The sequence below is a fragment of the Myotis davidii genome, unplaced genomic scaffold (assembly GCF_000327345.1).
Source record: "Myotis davidii unplaced genomic scaffold, ASM32734v1 scaffold137, whole genome shotgun sequence".
NCBI classification, from domain to species: domain Eukaryota; kingdom Metazoa; phylum Chordata; class Mammalia; order Chiroptera; family Vespertilionidae; genus Myotis; species Myotis davidii.
Window position 1 is genome coordinate 1,447,190 of NW_006288719.1, and position 20,756 is coordinate 1,467,945.

At 37.7% G+C, this 20,756-nt stretch overlaps 1 protein-coding gene across 1 annotated transcript in view; it reads right to left on the reverse strand.

The window, feature by feature from the left end:
• DDX10 (DEAD-box helicase 10) overlaps positions 1-20,756 on the reverse strand; it is a gene marked incomplete at its 5' end in the record, with an annotated part of 248,991 nt that overhangs the window by 174,134 nt on the left and 54,101 nt on the right. The window contains 2 exons of the mRNA XM_006760820.2: positions 13,070-13,550; positions 16,926-17,014. Coding sequence (XP_006760883.1) covers positions 13,070-13,550; positions 16,926-17,014 — 570 coding nt within the window. The remainder of the gene's footprint in view (positions 1-13,069; positions 13,551-16,925; positions 17,015-20,756) is intronic.

Here is a 20,756-nt window from a genome sequence, read left to right on the forward strand (position 1 = left end):
CAGATTTATAATTAAACTGCAAAACATATATATAGAAATTATCCTTCACTTGCTTCATTATTCACCATGTTCTGCTGAGCTCTTCTATTCTTCCAAAACTGATTGACCAAAACTACTGCCCCCACCCATCATAACCTTTCCCTCTTTCTCTACCTATCAAATCCAACATAACCTTCAATACTAATCAAGTCTCATCTTCTCCACAAAGAGCTCCAGTACTCTGGCCCAAAGTTCTAGCACAAATTCAAAACATTTTATTACTACAGATGAATATTGTACATAATCTTTCTTATAGTTCGATCTTATATTATTTCACTTAATGTTTCCATATGAATATCATGTCTCCACAACTATGTAACTTTACTGAGGACTGAGAAGTCTGTTTCACATTTCATACAGTAATGTCTGTATTGAGTATTTTAAGAAAATAAAACATTTGATTAACTACAGAGGGAAAATGTGGCAGAGGATAGTTAGGATCAACAGACATGATCTCAAATATTTAGGCCAACCCCTACCTAAAAGCTCAGTATTTTTATTCTTTCTCCAATGATTTTTAGGTCTTGGCACTGTGAATCATTTCAATGAAAATAGGAATAAGTGAGTCCCTAAAGTTGATGTAGGTGTTTTTATAGAAGAAAGAAGCTGGTGTTCTAAGTAGTCCAGTAGGATATTTCAACCTAAGAAAACCAGAAACATAAATAGCCTCATTAAATAATCATTCATTTCTTGGCATCTGCTAAGGCTTCACATTTCACACAATGTGCGCAACTCAACACACAGATCCTACTGAAAAAATGCTCCCAAACTGTGATGAAACAATTCTTTCCTTCAACTTCTGACCTGAGAAATTCCTAGAAAACTACATAAAACCATTCAAATTACTGATATTAAGGAAGACATAATTAAGTACAAATGAGCTCTACATCTGAATTTGAAAAAGCTTATGAATCATTTTTCTCCTTTATACTACTAAATATATTTTGGTAAAAACACGTAAACCCAACACAAATGTGAACACATAGACCTGTCCAAAACAATTCATTTCTGGTTTAAAGTAATTAGATAATTTTTATGATCATGTTTCCACATATGTCTCAAAAGAGATATACAGGTACTACATAGCAGTTTTTCAACTACTTCTCCAAGCTTCTTAAATGTGGGAACAACAAAACTCAAGAGGCACTGCACTTATGCAAGAACCTGTGTGGGAACTGTGCCTTTGCCTCTGCTAAAGTTGAAGTTTCAGCTGAAGCACAATGCTGTCAAGAGTTCTGCAAAGTCTTCTGGCAACAATGATTTATATACACACCCTTCATCGTAACTCTACTCAGAACTACACACATTTAGACATAAAACAAGCCACTCATGAGAAAGAATTAGGATCAAACTGATCTCTACCAGTGAACTCTCTATAAAATTTAGTTTTTTAAAAAAAAAATTTTCAACCAACTTTAGAAGGGTAGTCAACTTTTATTTAAATTTTTATTTTTCTAGAGAACACAGAGGACCACATCAAGGCCCCTAGAGATCAAAACAATTAATATGAGGATGAAAAGATGATGGATGGGTTGGTTAATTCACGTTTAGGAATGATTTCACATAGATATTTATTCTGTATCTAACCAGCTTTTCATCCAAAACAAGATGCCAACATGTAACTTTATTGAGAAAAAAGTCCTATCTAAGATTAACCCATTCAGCCAACAAATATTTTCTGACCCCTTATGTAGGTACATTTTTCTATCAAATATCTAAGTCTCAAATTGGGGTAAGGAACCTGAATAAATAAAAGATCAACATATCTGAATTAGAGGTTCTCCTCACTTATTCATTCAGTCATCTCATTCAACAAACAGCTACTGAGAATCTACTCCAATAACAGGCAACCCTGACAGATATAAAGACACAGAATGAATAATACAATACCCTGCCTCCCTACAGGTATACAGCATAGTAGGGAAAACAAAACTATGACAGTGCAGTGTGCTCAGTGCCAAGACAGGGAGTGGTAAGCACACGCAGGAGCAGCAGTTGCCAACAGGTGGTCCGTGAGGTCCAAAAGGCTGGCAACCGCTGGTTTAAGGAAACCTTTGGCACAACGGTCGCCAACCAGTGGTCCGCGAGGTCCGAAAGGTTGGCGACTGCTACTCTGGAGCATCTGTCTTGGTCCCAGGAAACCTAACTACACACTAGTTTAGGGCCTTATCAAACAAAAGCAATGGTTTTCACATGGAAGAACCTGTGTGTCGCTGGAATTCATGTTGGCATTTAAAGTGAAGTAGTTTTTCTACAATCTGATCTGGGAGAAGCTGACCAAAGCGGAAAGATTAATGGAAAGTTGGTTGCTGTACCTGGCATGGGAGAAAATCATCCCTGTTTCTATACACCTTCTATCAATTACTCTTTCAGATTAGCTTTTCAAGCATGTAAAAACAGAATACAGCCTTAGATGATAAAGACAAAATCGCCATTGGGAGCAGATAACAGATTTGTTCCTGACCAGGTTAATGAAGATAATGTCTCCCTCTGGGTGAAGGTTGGGCAGGTTGGCTAGCAGACCTCTCACAGGACTGAGGGTTTTTTTAGCTGACACAAACCTACTCTGTGGATGACACAACCTGGGCACACTTTTGCGTGGGCCCTATGGAATTTGAGAGGCAGGGGAACCAGGGCAAACTTGAAGTTCATGTAGCCTGCTGTGCCACAAGTTGCCTAGCAAAGTATATCAAAACATGGCAGGCTAACTTGTTAATCTGCAAGTAGAGCAGAATCTCAGGTTCTTCATAATTCTTGAAGGCTAATTTGTTTTTCTCTCTTCAGTAAATGGAGAAGACAAATGAAACTGCAATTTCCACCACAGAACAGGGCTAGTTAATGGGAGGTGAGGAAAGAAAGAGGAGTAACCAATACACCATATCCAATCCTATAACCATAAATCTGGTTGGTGTTAGTAGACAGGCTGGAAACTAGACAGGTAGCCTCAAGGACACTGATAGCATATTGTTGGACAATAAAATACCTCCTCCCTCCTTTTTGTGGAAGGAAGAGTGTTAGAAACAGAGTATTATCTCTAAAAACAACCATTAAAAACCAATAATTTGTTCACATTATTAAATAAAATGGCTCAATAGCTTTTAAAACATGTATTACTAGGTGTGTCTGAAGGTGAGTCAACCTAAAACTCTTAACAGGATATAGTAAAAAGAAAACAACATTCATTAAAAGTCAAATTATCAGCTTCATTTTTTTAAAAAAATTAGGTCTCAGAAGATTTGAGTAAAGTGTAAAGATAGAGCACATAATGGACTTTACCTACTCTTTGATTTGCAAAGTTCTATTTTATGGAAATGTCAGCAAGTAGGAAAAACAGTCCAGATAGATCAAAAGATGCAAGAAAAACAAAACAATGCTGAACCAAACCACAGGAGAGAACATTCATCAGGTTCTTACTGTTTCTGCAGTATACAACTATTTCCCCCATCAAACATTCTGAAATTAGTATGCCTTCCAAAATTAGGTATCACAGCAAGGAAAAAAGAATTCCTGTGCTATTGCTTCCTTTGACAAAAACCAGCAGATATGAAAATGAATGCAGGTGGAAGAATTATTCTAACAATGATCACTCAAAAGATGCAATAGGGAGTTTGCCATTTTAATTTAGAAAACAAACTTCGGTAGAAATTGTTACTTGGAGGCATTCTCTATAGTGACTGCCACTAACAGACTGAACCACTTGTCCCACCAATATGAGGGGCGGGAGGAAATAGACAAGCAGGATGGAAAATTGCATCAAGACAGATTATCCCTGAAAATCTGAGCCACACCCTCTATGTGCTCTCAGAAAGTTACAATATGTGATTTCTATCTCATGCGTACCCAATGGTTAAGATTGTCTTCACATATTCCTAGGACATTCGTAGTGCCCAGTATTCCAAGTCACTTGTTTCCAGAGCTTAAAAGTAATGCGCTCCAAGAATCACCACTGTGCTGGCTTGATTAGAGAACTGTAACAAAAGATCACTGTTTTCAACCATTTATTATGCCAAATAAAAACTAGCAGGTTCTCTGCCCAATGATATATCAGGACCATCTGTCACCTCTATTCTAACAGCCAACAGGCATGCTAAAAGAAGGAAAAAAAAGAAAACAAACCAAAAACAGCAACAGCCCTCTGGGGGAAAATGTCCAGAGATTGATGGTCTGCTACCTGCTTGATACAGATAAACTTTATGTCCTTTGAAAAATAAGTAAAAATTTAAATATTAGGTTTATTAAAAGTTTACTGTATTGTTGCTAATCATTTTTTGTTTGTTTGTTTAGGAAGAGCTACATTATGTTGCCAGCTTTCAAGGAGATACATCTTATTACACATTTCTTTGAATAGTCAATGTGCCTATCAAAAGCCTATTTACCAATTCTTTCTCTTAATCTTCCACCCTTCCTTTTCTGAGGGGTACATGCACAATATAAACAAGGACCCAATACCAAAAGCGGTCAAGGAACCCTCACATCACAACTGTGATCCCATCCATCAAAAATAACCCAAAAGACATAGAAGGGTTAAAAAAGAAACTGCATAATTTTGTAAATGACAAACAAAAATGTTCCATTCATTCAACATCATGCATTACAAACACATTCACACTCAAACATCCCACAAAATTGTATTCTTTTAGTCACATAAACAAAAAAGACAGGAAAAATATATACAGAAGGAGGCTTTATGATTAAACGGTAAAAAGAGAAAAATAACCCAACCTAGTGAAAGAAAAAGAAGGCAACAAAAAAAGGTCAAGAAAGCCCTAGCCAGTTTAGTTCAATGGACAGAGAGTCGATCTGTGGACCAAAGGGTCCCAGGTTCAATTCCAGTCAAGGGCACATACCATGGTTGCAGGCACTTCCCCAGGCTGGGCCCTGGTCAGGGCACGTGCAAGTGGCAACCAATCAATGTGTTTCTCTCACACTCATGTTTCTCTCTGTCTTTCCCTTTCTCTTCCACTCTCTCTAAAAGATCAATGGAAAAATATCCTTGGGTGAGGATTAACAAAACAAAACAAAACAAAAAGGTCAAGAGAAGACAAAAAAAAACAAAAACAAAGAGGAGTTCATTTCACTTTGTAATCTTTCTTTAGTACTAGAGGCCCAGTGCACGGATTCGTGCACCGGAGGGGTTCCTCGGCCTGGCCTGCGGGGATCAGACGGAAATTGGCAGTCCTACATCCCCCAAGGGATGTAGTAGTGCACGAAGAGGCAGGCCCCACTACGCCTGCTACAGTCCCGGTCCAGATGGGGGAGGGGCGCACAGGGGGAGTGTCTGAGGGAGAGGCTTGTGCAGCCACAGCATCACTTGCCAGCCATGAGCCAGGCATCTGGTGCCCATTGTTCAGCTGAGCGGGGCTTCCGCTGTGGGAGTGCACTGACCACCAGGGGGCAGCTCCTGCATTGAACGTCTGCCCCCTGGTGGTCTATCTGGACTGTTTTCCTACTTGCTGACATTTCCATAAAATACGTTTGGACAAATTTAAGAGTATTATTGGGAGGTGTGGGGGGAGAAGCATTAAGAGTTAAATCCAGTGTTACCATCAATACAGTCCTTCCTTTAAAAAGCTTCAGGTGCCAAAACCGGTTTGGCTCAGTGGATAGAGTGTCGGCCTGCGGACTGAAAGGTCCCAGGTTCGATTCCGGTCAAGGGCATGTACCTGGGTTGCGGGCACATCCCCAGTAGGAGATGTGAAGGAGGCAGCTGGATCGATGTTTCTCTCTCATCGATGTTTCTAACTATCTCTCTCCCTTCCTCTCTGTAAAAGATCAATAAAATATATTTTTTAAAAAAAGCTTCAGGTAAGTATACATATGTTAAGTACCTAAACTGAAGAATAAAAATTCTGATGATTATTATTTTGGAAACTAACCTGTTCATAAGCAGAGGACCTACCATATTAGCTAAATTCTCCACAGTTATATGTGTTAGAGCTATAAAAATAAACAAGCATTTATGACTACTTTGAAAAGCTACTTATTTCTGATTATTCCAACAATTAAATTCAAGAACAACTTATATATGACCCTCAAGAATAACCTGTTCCGCAACAGCAGCGTGGCTCAGTGGATAGAATGTCAGCCTGTGTACTGAAGGGTTGTGAGTTTGAATCCAGTCAAGGGCACATACCTCGGTTGCAGGTTCGATCCCCAACCCTGGTGCGGGCATGTGTGGGAGGCAACCAATCAATGTGTCTCGGCCTGCAGATTGAAAGGTCCCAGGTTTGATTCCGGTCAAGGCATGTACCTTGGTTGCGGGTACATCCCCAGTATGAGGTGTGCAGGAGGCAGCGGATCGATGTTTCTCTCTCATCGATGTTTCTAACTCTCTATCCCTCTCCCTTCCTCTCTGTAAAAAAAATCAATACAAATAAATTTCAAAATAATAATAATAATCTGTCCCTATTTCACATTTCTTTTATTACCTCCACTTTATCTTAAAATGAAGATAAACAAACCCTGATAGTTTCTGAAATTTGGACTACAAAGTAGGTCAATAGAAAATTCAGTAGTCAGCAGATGCTTCAAATATTGAGTATATAAAAGTAGAAAATGAAGAAAAACAAGTCAAAATACTTTTATACAAAAATGATTCAGCATATGAAAGAATAAACATCAAGATAAAAACTTTTTGCTTTCCATTGTGAATTTATAGCCTTGGGAAATCATATGCATACAAAACTTAAAAGGAAAGGAAGAAAATGTGGGTATGCAGTGGGGCCTTGACTTACGAGTGTCCTGACTAACACTAAAGAGTTTTTTGAGATACTAGCTGTCTCTCAGCCGATTTTTTGCATTGAATTGACAGAGTAATTTGAGTTAACCAGCTCCTTAACAAGCTCGGTCTCGGAATGAATTAAACTCGTAAGTCGAGGCCCCAGTGTGTGTGTGTGTGTACGCGCGCATGCGCACATGTGCACGTGTGTTTGTGTATGTACATCTAAGTTTCAAGTCACACAATAATTATTCCTTTTGAATCAGAATGAAGTTTAAATTATAACTAAAGAATTGAGCACAGGATGCAAGAAAAAGAAAAGGCACCTTATGAAGAAAAGAGAACACATATACCATATTTCAACTATTCAACATTTAAGATCATCCCACTGCTGTTCTTCATGGGTCAAAATATTAAGAGTATAGTAATCTTGACTCCTCGGTTTTACTTTAAAGACCTCTCCTTCTGTTTAATTCAACTAAGTATTAAATAAGACACTTGCACACAAATGTGATGACAATATCAATAATAATCAGGTATAGAAGAATCAGAAATTAAGATATTCATTATAAAATGCCAAAAAGTAAAATACAAGCAAAATAGATTATTGGAATCCAGATGGTGGTGGAATGAAGAAGTAAAGAAAGGCTTCAAGAGCCCAGCCACTGTGGCTCAGTGGCTGAGCGTCGAATGAACATGGAGGTCACGGTTCAATTCCTGGTCAGGGCACATGCCCGAGTTACAGACTCAATCGGCAGGAGGCAGCCGATCAATGTTTCTCTCTTATTGATCTCTCTCTCTCTCTCTCTCTCTCTCTCTCTCTCTCTCTCTCTCTCTCTCTCTCTCTCTCTCTCTCTCTCTCTCTCTCTCTCTCTCTCTCTCTCTCTCTCTCTCTCTCTCTCTCCCCCCTCTCTTCCCCCCCCTTCTCCCCTCCCTCTCCCTTCCTCTCTGAAATCAATAAAAAAAAATATTTTTTTCTAATCTTCAAGGAAAAAAAATCAAGATCAGCACAGAATTCTTTATATATAGGTAGGATGTGAAATGCTGGAATGGTGAGCATTCTTTAGGAAAAAATCACTTCAGTGTTAAGTGAAACACACACTAGAAAGAACAGGCTGGTAGTGAGACAGAAGGGGCTAGCTCAGTGGCTGGCAAACTGCGGCTCGCGAGCCACATGCAGTTCTTTGGCCCCTTGAGTGTGGCTCTTCCACAAAATACCAACTTCTGCGCATGGGCCACGAAGTTTCAATTGCAATGTACGTGCACACCCGCACACGGTATTTTGTGGCCTGATCCCCAGGGAGAGCGGGTCTAAGCCAGCAGGCGGACATCCCGGAGGGGTCCTGGACTGTGAGAGGGTGCAGACTGGGCTGAGAGACAGCCCCCACCCCCAGTGCATGATTTTCATGCACCAGGCCTCTAGTTAGACTATAGCCCTCCAAATTAATATCTCTTTCCTTCCACCAGCCCATTTATCATAATTCTTTTTCTTCTAGCTTTTGCCCCAGTAATATTAAAATTTATAAAACAGTTTGTCTCCACCAGGTTACAAGCCCTACTTGTACTCAGGAAATACCATCTCTAGACACCATAATAATCTCCTTTTGTGTCCAGACGTCATCATCCCTTTGACCACCCCAACCCTCCCACAGAGCAAGGATGATGGCCCAGGTACAGATTCTCACTGGGCCAGAGAGCTCTGGATGCTACCAAGGGGCAAAACTGGGAAAACAAGAACCTCGTCCCCCAGGGTAACCTATCCTCCCCAGGCAAATAACTAGTCAGGCAATGAAGATCTCTGATCTTTTCTTCCCTAAAGATAACATCTAGGCCTCAGTTGTGTTTCAGCTCCAGGCCCATAAAAGCAGCAAAACCAGACAAGTTTGGTGACGCTGTGGCAGACTCAGGACTAGCTTTTACCTCCCAAGTCACTCACAGGACTGCTTTCACGCCTTCACCAACCAGTCTCTTCGGGAAATCATGCTGCTGCATCCCTCATCCAGCCCACTACTATCCAGCCCATTCCCCTGTGATCTCAACATCCCCCCTCAACAGGAAGTAAATACAGAAGATATGACCTTTGTCCCTATTCCATAGAACAAAAAGGCTGGAATACTAGGCCTGATCAAATAATTGAATCGATACCTCCTCCCTGGGAACTGACCTTTAGGCCATTTCACTATGGACATTCCCTTTCACTGAGACCACACTTTACTTGTTGAGGCCACATTCCATTATCTCTCCCCTCTGAACCTGCACAGAGAATTCTCCACCCAGAAAAAGCCCACCGAAAGTCCTTTAAAAACCACTGACTCCATCACTGGGTGCTGAAGCCATCTGGGGCTCAGCCACCTGGTGTGTGGAAGAGCGAATAAATTCATAATCCCTCACCATTCTGGCCTCATGCAGTCCTCCTTTGGCAACCTAACAATCAGCATCTCAGAAGCCTACTAACTATATCTGTAAACATATTCTTAGTTAGAATTTTACATCATTACTATTAGATGCCTTCATTTACTCCCTCAATTACAAAGCTTGGCCTGCACAGGTATATTATTTAGAATCAAATAAAGAACTTATACTCATGTTTGTAGAAATTTAACAATACCTTTTGAATCATAATAAATCAATCAGGTAAATTTAACATAGTTTCAAATTATAGGCTTCCAAGAATAATCCTATATATATGAATTCTATATAATTCACAGCAAACAAAACTATCAAAGTGAGAGAATAAGAAATTCAGTAATTCACTCATTTATTCATAAAACATTTGTGAAATCTGCAACAGGAGTTAGACATTATACTAGGTCCTGAACACATATTGCTCATTAAGACATTAATTTCAAGGAATTCAGAATCCAGTAAGAAGGCAGACTTATAAAAAAAGTTAAAAGCCAGGGATAGTATACTAGTGTTTAAGGACATCTTGGAAATCAACAGGATAGAGGCTAATATCATAGCAGCAAAAAACATAAGCAATACACATACACAGAAATCATATACCTGAAATAAATAAATAAATAAATAAATAAATAAATAAATAAATAAATTTATTTCAATAATATCCAGCACTGGTATCAATAAATGGGTACTGACATACAAATTTGGAGAGACAGTGATCAATATGACCTCTCTGTAGGGTAGTTTTAATAAAATGTATCAAAACTTTTAAAATGTGTCATGTTCCCAAAGTCATTAAGAGAAAACGACAAGTCAATATCCCTCATGAATATGGAAGCATAGATCCTTAGCAAATTAGCAAATGGAATCCTCCAATAGATAAAAGGAAACACATTATGACTAAGTGAAGTTTACTACAGGAATTTAAGGTTGGTTCAAGATTAGAAAATCAATGTTTCAACAGAACAACTATATGTTCCCTTTAATAGTTGCAGAAAAAGCATCTGATAAAATTCATCATCCATTTCTGATAAAAACACTAAAAAAACTAATAGAATGGAACTTTCTCAACTTGATAAAGGCATTTAGAAAAACCTGTAGCTAACATCAGATGTAATTAATGGTAAAAGCTTGAATATGTTTCCCCTCTCTAAGGTCAGGAACAAGACAACAATGTCCACTCTCACCATTGGTATTCAACATACTATGTAATCAAGTAAGAAAATGAAAAAGAAAGCCCACACATTAGCCTGGCTGGTGTTGCTCATTGGTTGAGTGTTGACTCATTAACCAGGAGATCACAGTTTGATTCCCAATCAGGGCATATGCCAGGGTTGCGGGCTCAATCCCCAATAGGGGGCGTGCAGGAGGCAGCTGATTAATGATTCTCATTCATCACTGGTGTTTCTATCTCTCTCTTTCCATCTCCTTTCCTCTCTCTAAAATCAATAAAAATGTACTTTTTAAAAAATCACACAGATTAGAAAGAAAGAAGTGAAACTATCTTTATTCTTAAACACCATGACCATCTACAGAGAAAGCCCCAAAGAATCGCAAAAGAAAAAGTAAATAAATAAGACATTAGAACTAATAGGTCAGTTTAGAATGCTTGTTATACAAAACTAAATTATTTTTCTATATACTGGCAACAGAACTAGACATTGAAAATTTTAAAGTAACATTTATAGTATACCATTTAAAACTATGAAACAGAGATGAATCTAACAAGTGTGCTTACAACTACAAAACAGTGTTTTTCAACCTTTTTCATCTCATGGCACACATAAACTAATTACTAAAATTCTCTGATACACCAAAAAGTATATTATATTTTTTGCCGATCTGACAAAAAAAAAGGTTTAATTTTGATTCATTCACACCAATGACTATTGTGTTGGCTGTTGTCAATTATTTTATTTGACAATCTAAGGGAAAAGAGGTCAGTGCTCCTGACTAAATAGTCAGTTATGGCATGTTTTAAAAATTCTTGCAGCACAATGGTTTAAAATCGCTGCTATAAAACAATGTTAAAAGACAGTAAAGATGACCTATGGAAAGATGTCATATTCATGAATCAGAAAACTCAATATTAAGATGTCAATTCTCCCCAAATAGATTTATAGGTTCAATGCAACCTCAATGAAGTTATCATCAGGGTTTTTTGTACAAATTAACTAGTTGATTCAAAACTTATATGGAAATGAAATAGTACAAAACAAATTTTTTAAAAAACATCAAGTTGGAAGGAAGACTCACACTACACAATTTAAAGATGTACTATAAAGTTACAGTACCAAGACAGGTGTTATTGGTGAAAGGATAGCTGTGTAGACAGAATTGAGTCAACAAAGAGACCTATACATTAATAAAAGATCAAGTAAATGGATGGAAACAGCACAGCACTTAATAAACAGGACTGGTCTAATTGGACATCCTTTTAAAAAAGACAGAATAAAAATCTCAAACCTTACCTCACATCATACACAAAAATTAAGCTGAAGTAAATCCTTGCCCTAAATTTAAGTAATAAACTATAAAACCTCTAAAAGAAAACATAGGAGAAAATTTTTGTGACCTTGAATTAATCAGATTTATCAGATATCACACAAAATATATCAATTATTTTAAAAAGTGATAAACCAGACTTCAAAAAATATCTTTTATTGGTCAAGAACTACTCGAGTCAGAATACCTAGATTCAAATTCCAACTTTGCCAGTAACAAATTGCATACCTCACTATTTTATTGTCTGTGTGTCTGTTTTTTCCCCCTTACCTGTATGAGAGAGTACCTACCTCATAGGGTTAGTAAAAAAAAAAAAAAAAAACAAATGAGATGTTTAGAAAATTCCCAATATAATTAAGTACTCAATAAGTATGATTGCTACCTTTCTAAAATTTTTATTTAGTTACTTTGAACTCATGGTTCAAAATTTAATGTTTCTTACTGTGGGTCTTAGAATTTTATTAAGCTTTATATAAATAAGAGTGCAATTTCATTTTTCATTCAATTCTCTTTAAAGAAATTATCAAGAATAAAAGGCATAGCCGAAACCAGTTTGGCTCAGTGGATAGAGCGTCGGCCTGCGGACTGAAGGGTCCCGGGTTCGATTCCGGTCAAGGGCATGTACCTGGGTTGCGGGCACATCCCCGGTGGGGGATGTGCAGGAGGCAGCTGATCAATGTTTCTCTCTCATTGATGTTTCTGACTCTCTATCTCGCTCCCTTCCTCTCTGTAAAAAATCAATAAAAATATATTTTAAAAAAAAAAAAGAAGAAAAGGCATATAAACAGGAAGGGAAATAGGGAACAATGGAGAAACACATTTACTGTGCACACACAAGTACTCCAGAAAACAGGTGCTATCTCTTTTATTCCTCCTAGCAGATACCTACAAAGAAACAAGGAATCTACATGAAACTCAATAAACCTTCATAAATGGCCTTTAAAAAGAAGTGCTACTTTTCTATTTAAGATGCTGGATAGATGCCCAAATGCAAATGTCTCATTAAAAGTAAAATTCATGTTTAGAGAGATTAAACTGTTGTAAGGAACGTTTTAATTATTTAAATCAGCAGTATGTTAGGAATCACAATGAAATATCTTCACACTATAAACCATGAAACCCCATCACCTTTCTTAATGTTATAATCATGACACTGGCTACTTTAAAAACATGCATCAGAACACCAGTAACTAAGATGATTAAGATTTCCTCAAGTCACAAAATAGTGAGAATTCTTTGGTACATATCTCTACATATGGAGAAAGAGGGAGAGTTCACTGCAAAAAAAATCATTCTACAAATCCTTCCTAGTTCTTGCTGTCCCATAGTTGCCCAAAGGCAACAAAGCAACACACAATAAACATTGAGAAATAATAGAAGACTCTCCATTAGGAGTACACTTACCTGTAATGCTTTATTCTCTTTAAGGTCCAACCCAAACACATTGTGTCGCTTCACCTTAAAGAAATCAGCACCGAGTTCATCTTCTTCCTCCTCATTATCATCATCTCGGTCCAAGAACTGCATGGGAGCTTCCTTGTGCTTCTGTGACTCATCAGTGCTAGGGCCAGAATGAGGTTGATACCCTTTTGCTTTTCCCAGTTTCTCTTCCACTTCTTCTTCACCTTCCTTTTCTTCTTCCTCTTCATCACTAATGCCATTAGCCAGTCCATCTTCTGTCTCTTCTAGTCTTTTCCCACCTTTCTGAAGGATGGACATTTTCTCACTGAAGTAGGCTCTAAATTCTTCCACTTCATCATTGCTGAGGGAGGGGGCCCTTGGCTCGCTTACTTTTTTATCTTGGCTCACTATCAATTCTTTGTTTGGTTGTTTCTGCATTTTCTGAAGAAATCTTACCCGTGGTGCCACAGCAAGACCAAGAGACCTTAAGTGGGCAATTAAAAATACTTATATCAATACACTGATGATGTGTTTATGGTTATTATGAAACAGTTTCTCAAGAGTCAGGATCTATTTTTAGAGCCTTTTCCAAAGAAAATGTTCCTCTGAGATACAAAAATCTTGACAGGCTAGCCAGAAAATACTGAATATCTGTCAGAAAACACTGACGATACCCCATTTTTCATTAAGAGATTAACACCTTATAAAAGAAAAAGCATGAGACCAGAAACAAAGAAACAATACAAGTAGTAGGTCTGCCAACTTCCAGTTTAACTCTTTCAGCCTCCACTTCCTGAAACATGGGATAACATTACCCACCAGACCTATCTCACAACTGTTGTGAAGATATGATATACTAACTCTATAAAAACACTTTGTAAAATGTAAATACTAACACTGGAAAAGACATGACCCTGAAAGGACAAAATATAGTTCTCAGCAAAGAATAAAGTCCAGTATCGTGGTCATCCCCTCTGAGAGATATAATGGTAATCACTTCTATAGAAACAATTTTCAAATCAGAGACAAAAAAAAATTATTTTCTCCTTCTAATACAGGGGTGGGCAAACTTTTTGACTCGAGGGCCACAATGGGTTCTTAAACTGGACTGGAGGGCCGGAACAAAAGCATGGATGGAGTGTTTGTGCGAACTAATATAAATTCAAAGTAAACATCATTACATAAAAGGGTATGGTCTTTTTTTTTTTTTTTTTTCATTTCAAATGGGCCGGATCCAGCCCGCGGGGTGTAGTTTGCCCCCGGCTGTTCTAATATCAAGGTTCATTTTATGATAAGGTCTTTCCCAGCTTCTAAATTCCCACTGGTGGATTGGAAATAAACTCTTAAAGCACAGCCTGTTATAACAAACAGCTAACATTACAACATGGATCCACTGCCTTTTTCTTATAAGACATGATCCATAGACACTGCGAAGTATAATGGTAACATGTAGATTCAGAAATACGGCTGTTGCCAAAACCGGTTTGGCTCAGTGGATAGAGCGTCGGCCTGCGGACTCAAAGGTCCCAGGTTCGATTCCGGTCAGGGGCATGTATCTGGGTTGCGGGCACATCCCCAGTGGGAGGTGTGCAGGAGGCGGCTGATCGATGTTGGCTGTTAAGGTTCAAATCCTGGCTCTACCACTTACTAGCTGTATGATCAAAAGGCATTATTGAACCTCTCTATATCTCAGTTCCTTCATCTGCAAAATCCTATCTAATAATAGACAAACATGATAATTGAATACCTTCGCTATTCCTCCCATTGGCTAATCGGCGAGATATGCAAATTAACCCAACCAAGATGGCTGCCGGCAGCCACGCAGCTAAAGCGAGCAGGAGGCTTGCTTGCTCCAGTGATGGAGGAAGCCAAGGTTCCCCGGCTGCCGCGGCCTGGCTCTAAGCCCCAAAAGCAACAAAGTTTCAATTATAGAAGCTAAACAAACCCCAGATATCTGCTTTCAGCGAGCAGGAGCCCGGCTCTCAGCTCCAGTGACGGCAACAAAGTTTCAATTATAGAAGGTAAATAAATGCCAAAATAAAAAAAAGAAAAAAAGAAAAGAAAAGAAAAAGGGAGAGGCTGGCAGCTTTAGTCCCGGCCAGCCTGAAAATGGCCCTCAGTCCCTCACCCAAACTGGCATGGCACTCCAGTGAGGACCCCCACCCTAAAGAGGGTGTGGCCAGCCTGATAAAGCAAACGTCTTCAAATGTAAACAGATGAGATCTACTGGCACCTGTGGCAATAAAATATCCCCTAAATATGGTCCCACAGTGTTAATGACTTGTGCCTCTCCTCTTGCTAATCTCTCAACTAAGTCATTCAGACAACCAGAATAGAATTTCATGAGTAACTGGTATATAAACAGATAAACAAACAAAAATGTGTTTTATTACCTAGGCCAGCGATTTTCAACCAGTATGCCGCAAAAATTTTTAAAACATACAATATCTGACTAGTGAGGGGCACAGACCACTTTTCTCTTAGATTGTCAAATTAAAAAAATGGCAATAGCCAACACAAAAACAGACATCTGGTGTGAATGAATAAAAATTATTCCTTTTTTTGTTGTCTTTTTTGTCAGATCGGCAAAAAATACACTTTTGGGTGACACAGGTTTTTAGTAGTTAGTTTATGTGTGCCATGAGATGAAAAAGATTGAAAATCACTGACCTAGGCAGAAAGTCAGTGGCCTTACTTCTATTACCTAGCAATTTTAATGGTTCTAAAATGTTACAACTGACAAATTACCTGTTATACTATAATTGCACTCTAACATGAGAACAGAAACCAGCAGCTCACCCAGATACAAGTTTTTATTAGACTCATTTTACAGGTAAAGACACTAAAATTCCTGGAGAGTTGGCTAAATATACAGACCTGGACTTAAAAGTACATATTTCATCACAGACTAGGAAATTTCATGCTGAAATTCTAAGTATGATCTACCTCTAGGGTGCTTCTATCTATAGGATATTGTCTGTTATTTTTCCCACAGGTAGAACCCCATTAAAAAATAAATGCTCCTCCTTTATAGCCAAAAATGTTAGGGAAAAATCCTGCAAATACCAAGTCTAAACAAGACCAAGAGTTTCGTTTTCATATCATTGTAACCACTGTTACTAAACAGGGACATTTTGCCATGGTAACTGTGAGTACCTGTAAAAAAAACCAAGACAAAAAGAATATTTAGGCAGTATGCAGTATAGAAAACCAATCTAAAATAAAGGAAGAACTGCCCGTCCAGTGTGGCTGTTGGTTGGGCGCCCGCCCATGCACCAAGAAGTTGCATATTAGATTCCTGGTCAGGGCACATGCCCAAGATTCAGGCTTGATCCCCACCCAGTAGGGGTATGTGCTGGAGGCAGGTGATCAATATTTCTCTTTCATTGATTTTTCTATCTCTCTCTCCCTCTCCCTTCCTCTCTCTTTAAAATCAATAAAAAACATATTTTAAAAAATAATAATAAAATAAAGGAAGAGCTGAGGAAGTTATTTGTATCCAAAGCATAAAAAGAACTGTCTATTGTAATCCAGGCCAGCATTTCAGAGAATTAAGAGGAATATAGACAGTTAAAAATTTCAAAGAATGCTTATAAATTGCTCTCCATCTCCTTTAAGGCCATACTATAGGAAGCTGCAGGGAATTTATACTTACAAGTAAGAAATTTCTTTCTTACAATAAGAACTAAACACTCAACTAGTCTTCCAGTTTATAGAAACTTTTTCTCTGCAGATCATTAACAGATTATCTTAAGGTAAGGCAGTGTGGTTTAAACTAGGACTCTCTGATAACCAGGTTTCAAAGAAATTCCCTCTAACTTTGAGGATTCACAATTAAAGCTATAATATGAATACTTACAGGGCATATTCAGGTATAGGTAACTTGCTCACATCAAATATTTCTTTATCCTTCATCAGATATACTGAACGTATATATGAGACAAAACACTGTAAAAGAGGTTTAAATATACAACATATAAATAGACAGAAATGGAAAATGAATTAAAGCAAGATAAAATAAAACAAAGGGTAAAATTCAACAGTAGTAAAACACTTCAAAAATAGTTGAGCCAGGCCGGCATGGCTCGGTGGTTGAGCATCCACCTATGAACCAGGAGATCATGGTTCGATTCCCAGTCAGGGCGTATGCCTGGATTGTGGACTCAATCCCTAGTGTGGGGCGTGCAGGAGGCAGCCGATCAGTGATACTCTCTCATCATTAATGTTTCTATCTCTCTTTCTCTCTGCCTTCCGCTCTGAAATCAGTAAAAAGAAAATATGTACACACATACACACACAGTGGGGCCTTGACTTACAAGTTTAATTCGTTCCAAGACCGAGCTCGTTAAGGAGCTCGTTACGGAGTTCATTAACTCAAATTACTCTATCAACTCAATGCAAAAAATCGGCAGAGAAACAGCTGGTATCTCAAAAAACTCGTTAGTCGGGACACTCGTAAGTCAAGGCCCCACTGTATGTATTTGTGTATGTGTGTGTGTGTATTAAATATATATATACATATTATATTTATGTATTATTTATATATAAATGCAAATAATATATACTTGTATATATTATTTATATGTATAAATATAAGTAATATATATAAGTAAATATATACATTAAAATAGTTGAGTATATCCCCATTCCACACACAAAAAAAAACCCTACCTTTTTAGAACTATAATTCCAAAAGACTTAAGATTTGGTTTCATCAAGCCAACTCAACATAGAATGTCACCTTTTCAAGAAGCTGTTCTAGAAGTTGTTATTATTCAGTTGCAATATGGTGTAATGGGGAAAACCACAGGCTTTAGAATAATACGGATGATAATCTGAGCTCCAAAATTTACTCTCTGAGCAAGCCTCTTCCTGTTGTCAGTTCCCTCACATATCAAACAGAGATAATAGCACCTTCTACGATGAGGAGTAAATGAGAAAATGTATGTAGATTACCTGGGCTTATCTTCTGGAATGTAGAAAGTATCAATAAATGCTCATTATTAGTAATAACTATTATCATAGGAGTCAAAGGATGTTTTCCACCAAAACAAGATTTTACCATTTCTAAGTAAATTAAGCTTAATAAAATGTATTCCTTTTCTATCATAATTTTAAATAGTACATCATCATCATAATTTCAAGTAATTTGTCATCATGCAATATTTTCTTCTGTTTTTATAAAACTACCTTTATGGAAAGAGCTATACAAACCAAAAATTAAACATGGTCCTGATCCTTTGTCAGTTTGTAAAATAAACAGGCAACAAAGATTATGAAACACATCTAAGCAGGCACTTTTATTTTGATTTTAAAATTAATTTTTGTAAACCATATTTAACTTCCATTTATATCTCAACTTCACATTTTCTCTAACTTTACACTAATCCTTTCTTCAAAACATGAACACGAATCTTCAAACCGCTTTCCCTGTCTACACAGAAAGAAACAAGGAATGGTCCAGTTCAAGGATAATTTTTTCCCCTACAACAATCCACAAGATACCACCCCAGTTGCTTATCGTTCTTGTTCTATCCAGATTAAAACCAAAAGCTAGAAAATCACTTCTATGAAACTAGATAGCTTGCTGCTGCTGGCAATACAGTTAGCCATGCTGCTAAGCCATGCGTGAAACCCGATAAATCACATCATTTATTTCAATGTGCTTTCCTATAATCTTTGTTCTGGAAGCTTCATTTTGTGGTATGCACAAACCAGTGAAACAGCATCCTTCCAGTGTTTCTTATTTCCTGATTCATAACTGAATGATCTCCTGGGTATATGATAAATCACAACATATCAGAATTTATGTATATAATTTTTATATGTACATACTATTTCCAAAGCTTTCAAATGAAAGATTGTACTCCTAGCTTAAAGTATGTCTGCTAGACAAAATATGTGCATTTCCAAATACATGCCCTAATAGTACAAGAAAAAAATGTGTGTAAAGACATTTTACATTTCAGGTGAAATGAACTTACCGTATTTGCCGGCGTATAAGACGCGTGGGCGTATAAGACGACCCCCCACTTCAAGGCATTATTTTCAGGGCCAAAAAATCGTCTTATACGCCGGCAAATACGGTATAGAAGTCCAACTTTGCACAGTTCATTATTTGGTTTTCTTATATTGTGGAATTAGTCTCTCCTGAGTTTATCATGGAAGTTCTGAAGAAAGGCAGACTAAATCAGAATCTCAGGTCTGCCATTAATGGCCATGTAGCGGTGGACAATTTTTAATTTCCTCAAGGTACTATATACTCATCTATAAAATTAAATCAGTATCACCTACTAATAGGTTGTTGGGAAGATTAAAACAGTGCACAAACTGCCTCATGAAAGTCACATCATGGTTAAGTGCCTAACACATAGTAAGCATTCAACTTCTAGCTTTCATGTATCTGAAGAACAGTGATGATAACTTGATTTAACTATAAGTTAATTTTTTAAATTTAAGACCTGCTCTTTAAACAAAACTTCTTTGCTGAAAATACCCAGTTTCAAAATCATCACATAAAAGCCTGACTACTGCCTGTATTTCCACTTGGACTCCTCTCTCTATTAGGATGCCCTTTTCACATATCCTCTATTTTCTTCCTCCCACTTCATCTACCTGCTGAATAAACTCTAACCTCTGAATCTCTCCTCTCTAACTCACCAATGGTGTGCTATGGTAAGTGCAGATGTAGATGGCGAATGTAGATCTCATCACTATGATATAAATAAGAGTGTTGAAAATGAAGAGCTTTATAACAGAGACTCAAATAGTTGTCAATCCAAAGAATGGATAGCTATACTCACAATGCAAATTAATTTCACATCTTCCTTTTCAAAAGAATCTACTGCTGGGGACTCTAAGAACTAAAAAATAAGTTTAACTAAAAGTGACACTTCTTTTTATATTTGCTAATCAAGAAAATTTCTAAGTCCAAAAAACTAATTTAGGAACATTAAATAGTATTTACTAGTGTAAGTTAAAATCTCATTCCTAAAGACAATTTAACAAGAGTATTAATGCTTTCCAGAAATTCACACTAATACATTTAGAGATGATAATCTTATATTCAAGAAAGTGCAAACAGGAGTTATAGTAACTTTACTGAAGAAATCAAAAGTTGATAACTTTTCAAGTATACTAGAAATCAGGTCACTATACACTGAAAAAAATAATCTTTAAGAGGATTTTTTATGGACAAATAATAGAAATATATAATTTTCCCACGGTACTACAAGAAATATATAATTTTTTAAAAGTTAAAGAATAAACTAAACTTTTTTCATGTCTCCAACCTCTGTTTTTTTGTTTTGTTTTGTTTTGTTTTTATCAAAAAACTAAAGGCTCAGTGCACAAAGTTCAAGCACAGGTGGGATCCCTAAGCCTGGCCAACAATCAGGGCCTATCTGGGCTGTCTTGTCCAGTCCCAACCGGGACCAAGCCAGCAGGGGCATGCCAGCCGCCAGACAGGGCCTACCAGATGGGGCCTGCTGGATGGGGGTAGGGACGGGGGAGGGACTGCGGGAGGTTTGCCGGCAAGAGGGGAGGAAACAGGGGAGGTTAGCTGGCTGAGGGAGGTTGGCTGTAGGAGCACACTGACCACCAGGGGACAGCTCCTGCATTAAACGTCTGCCCCTGGTGGTCAGTGCGCGTCATAACGACTGGTTGACCAATTATTCTGGTCATAGCGTCA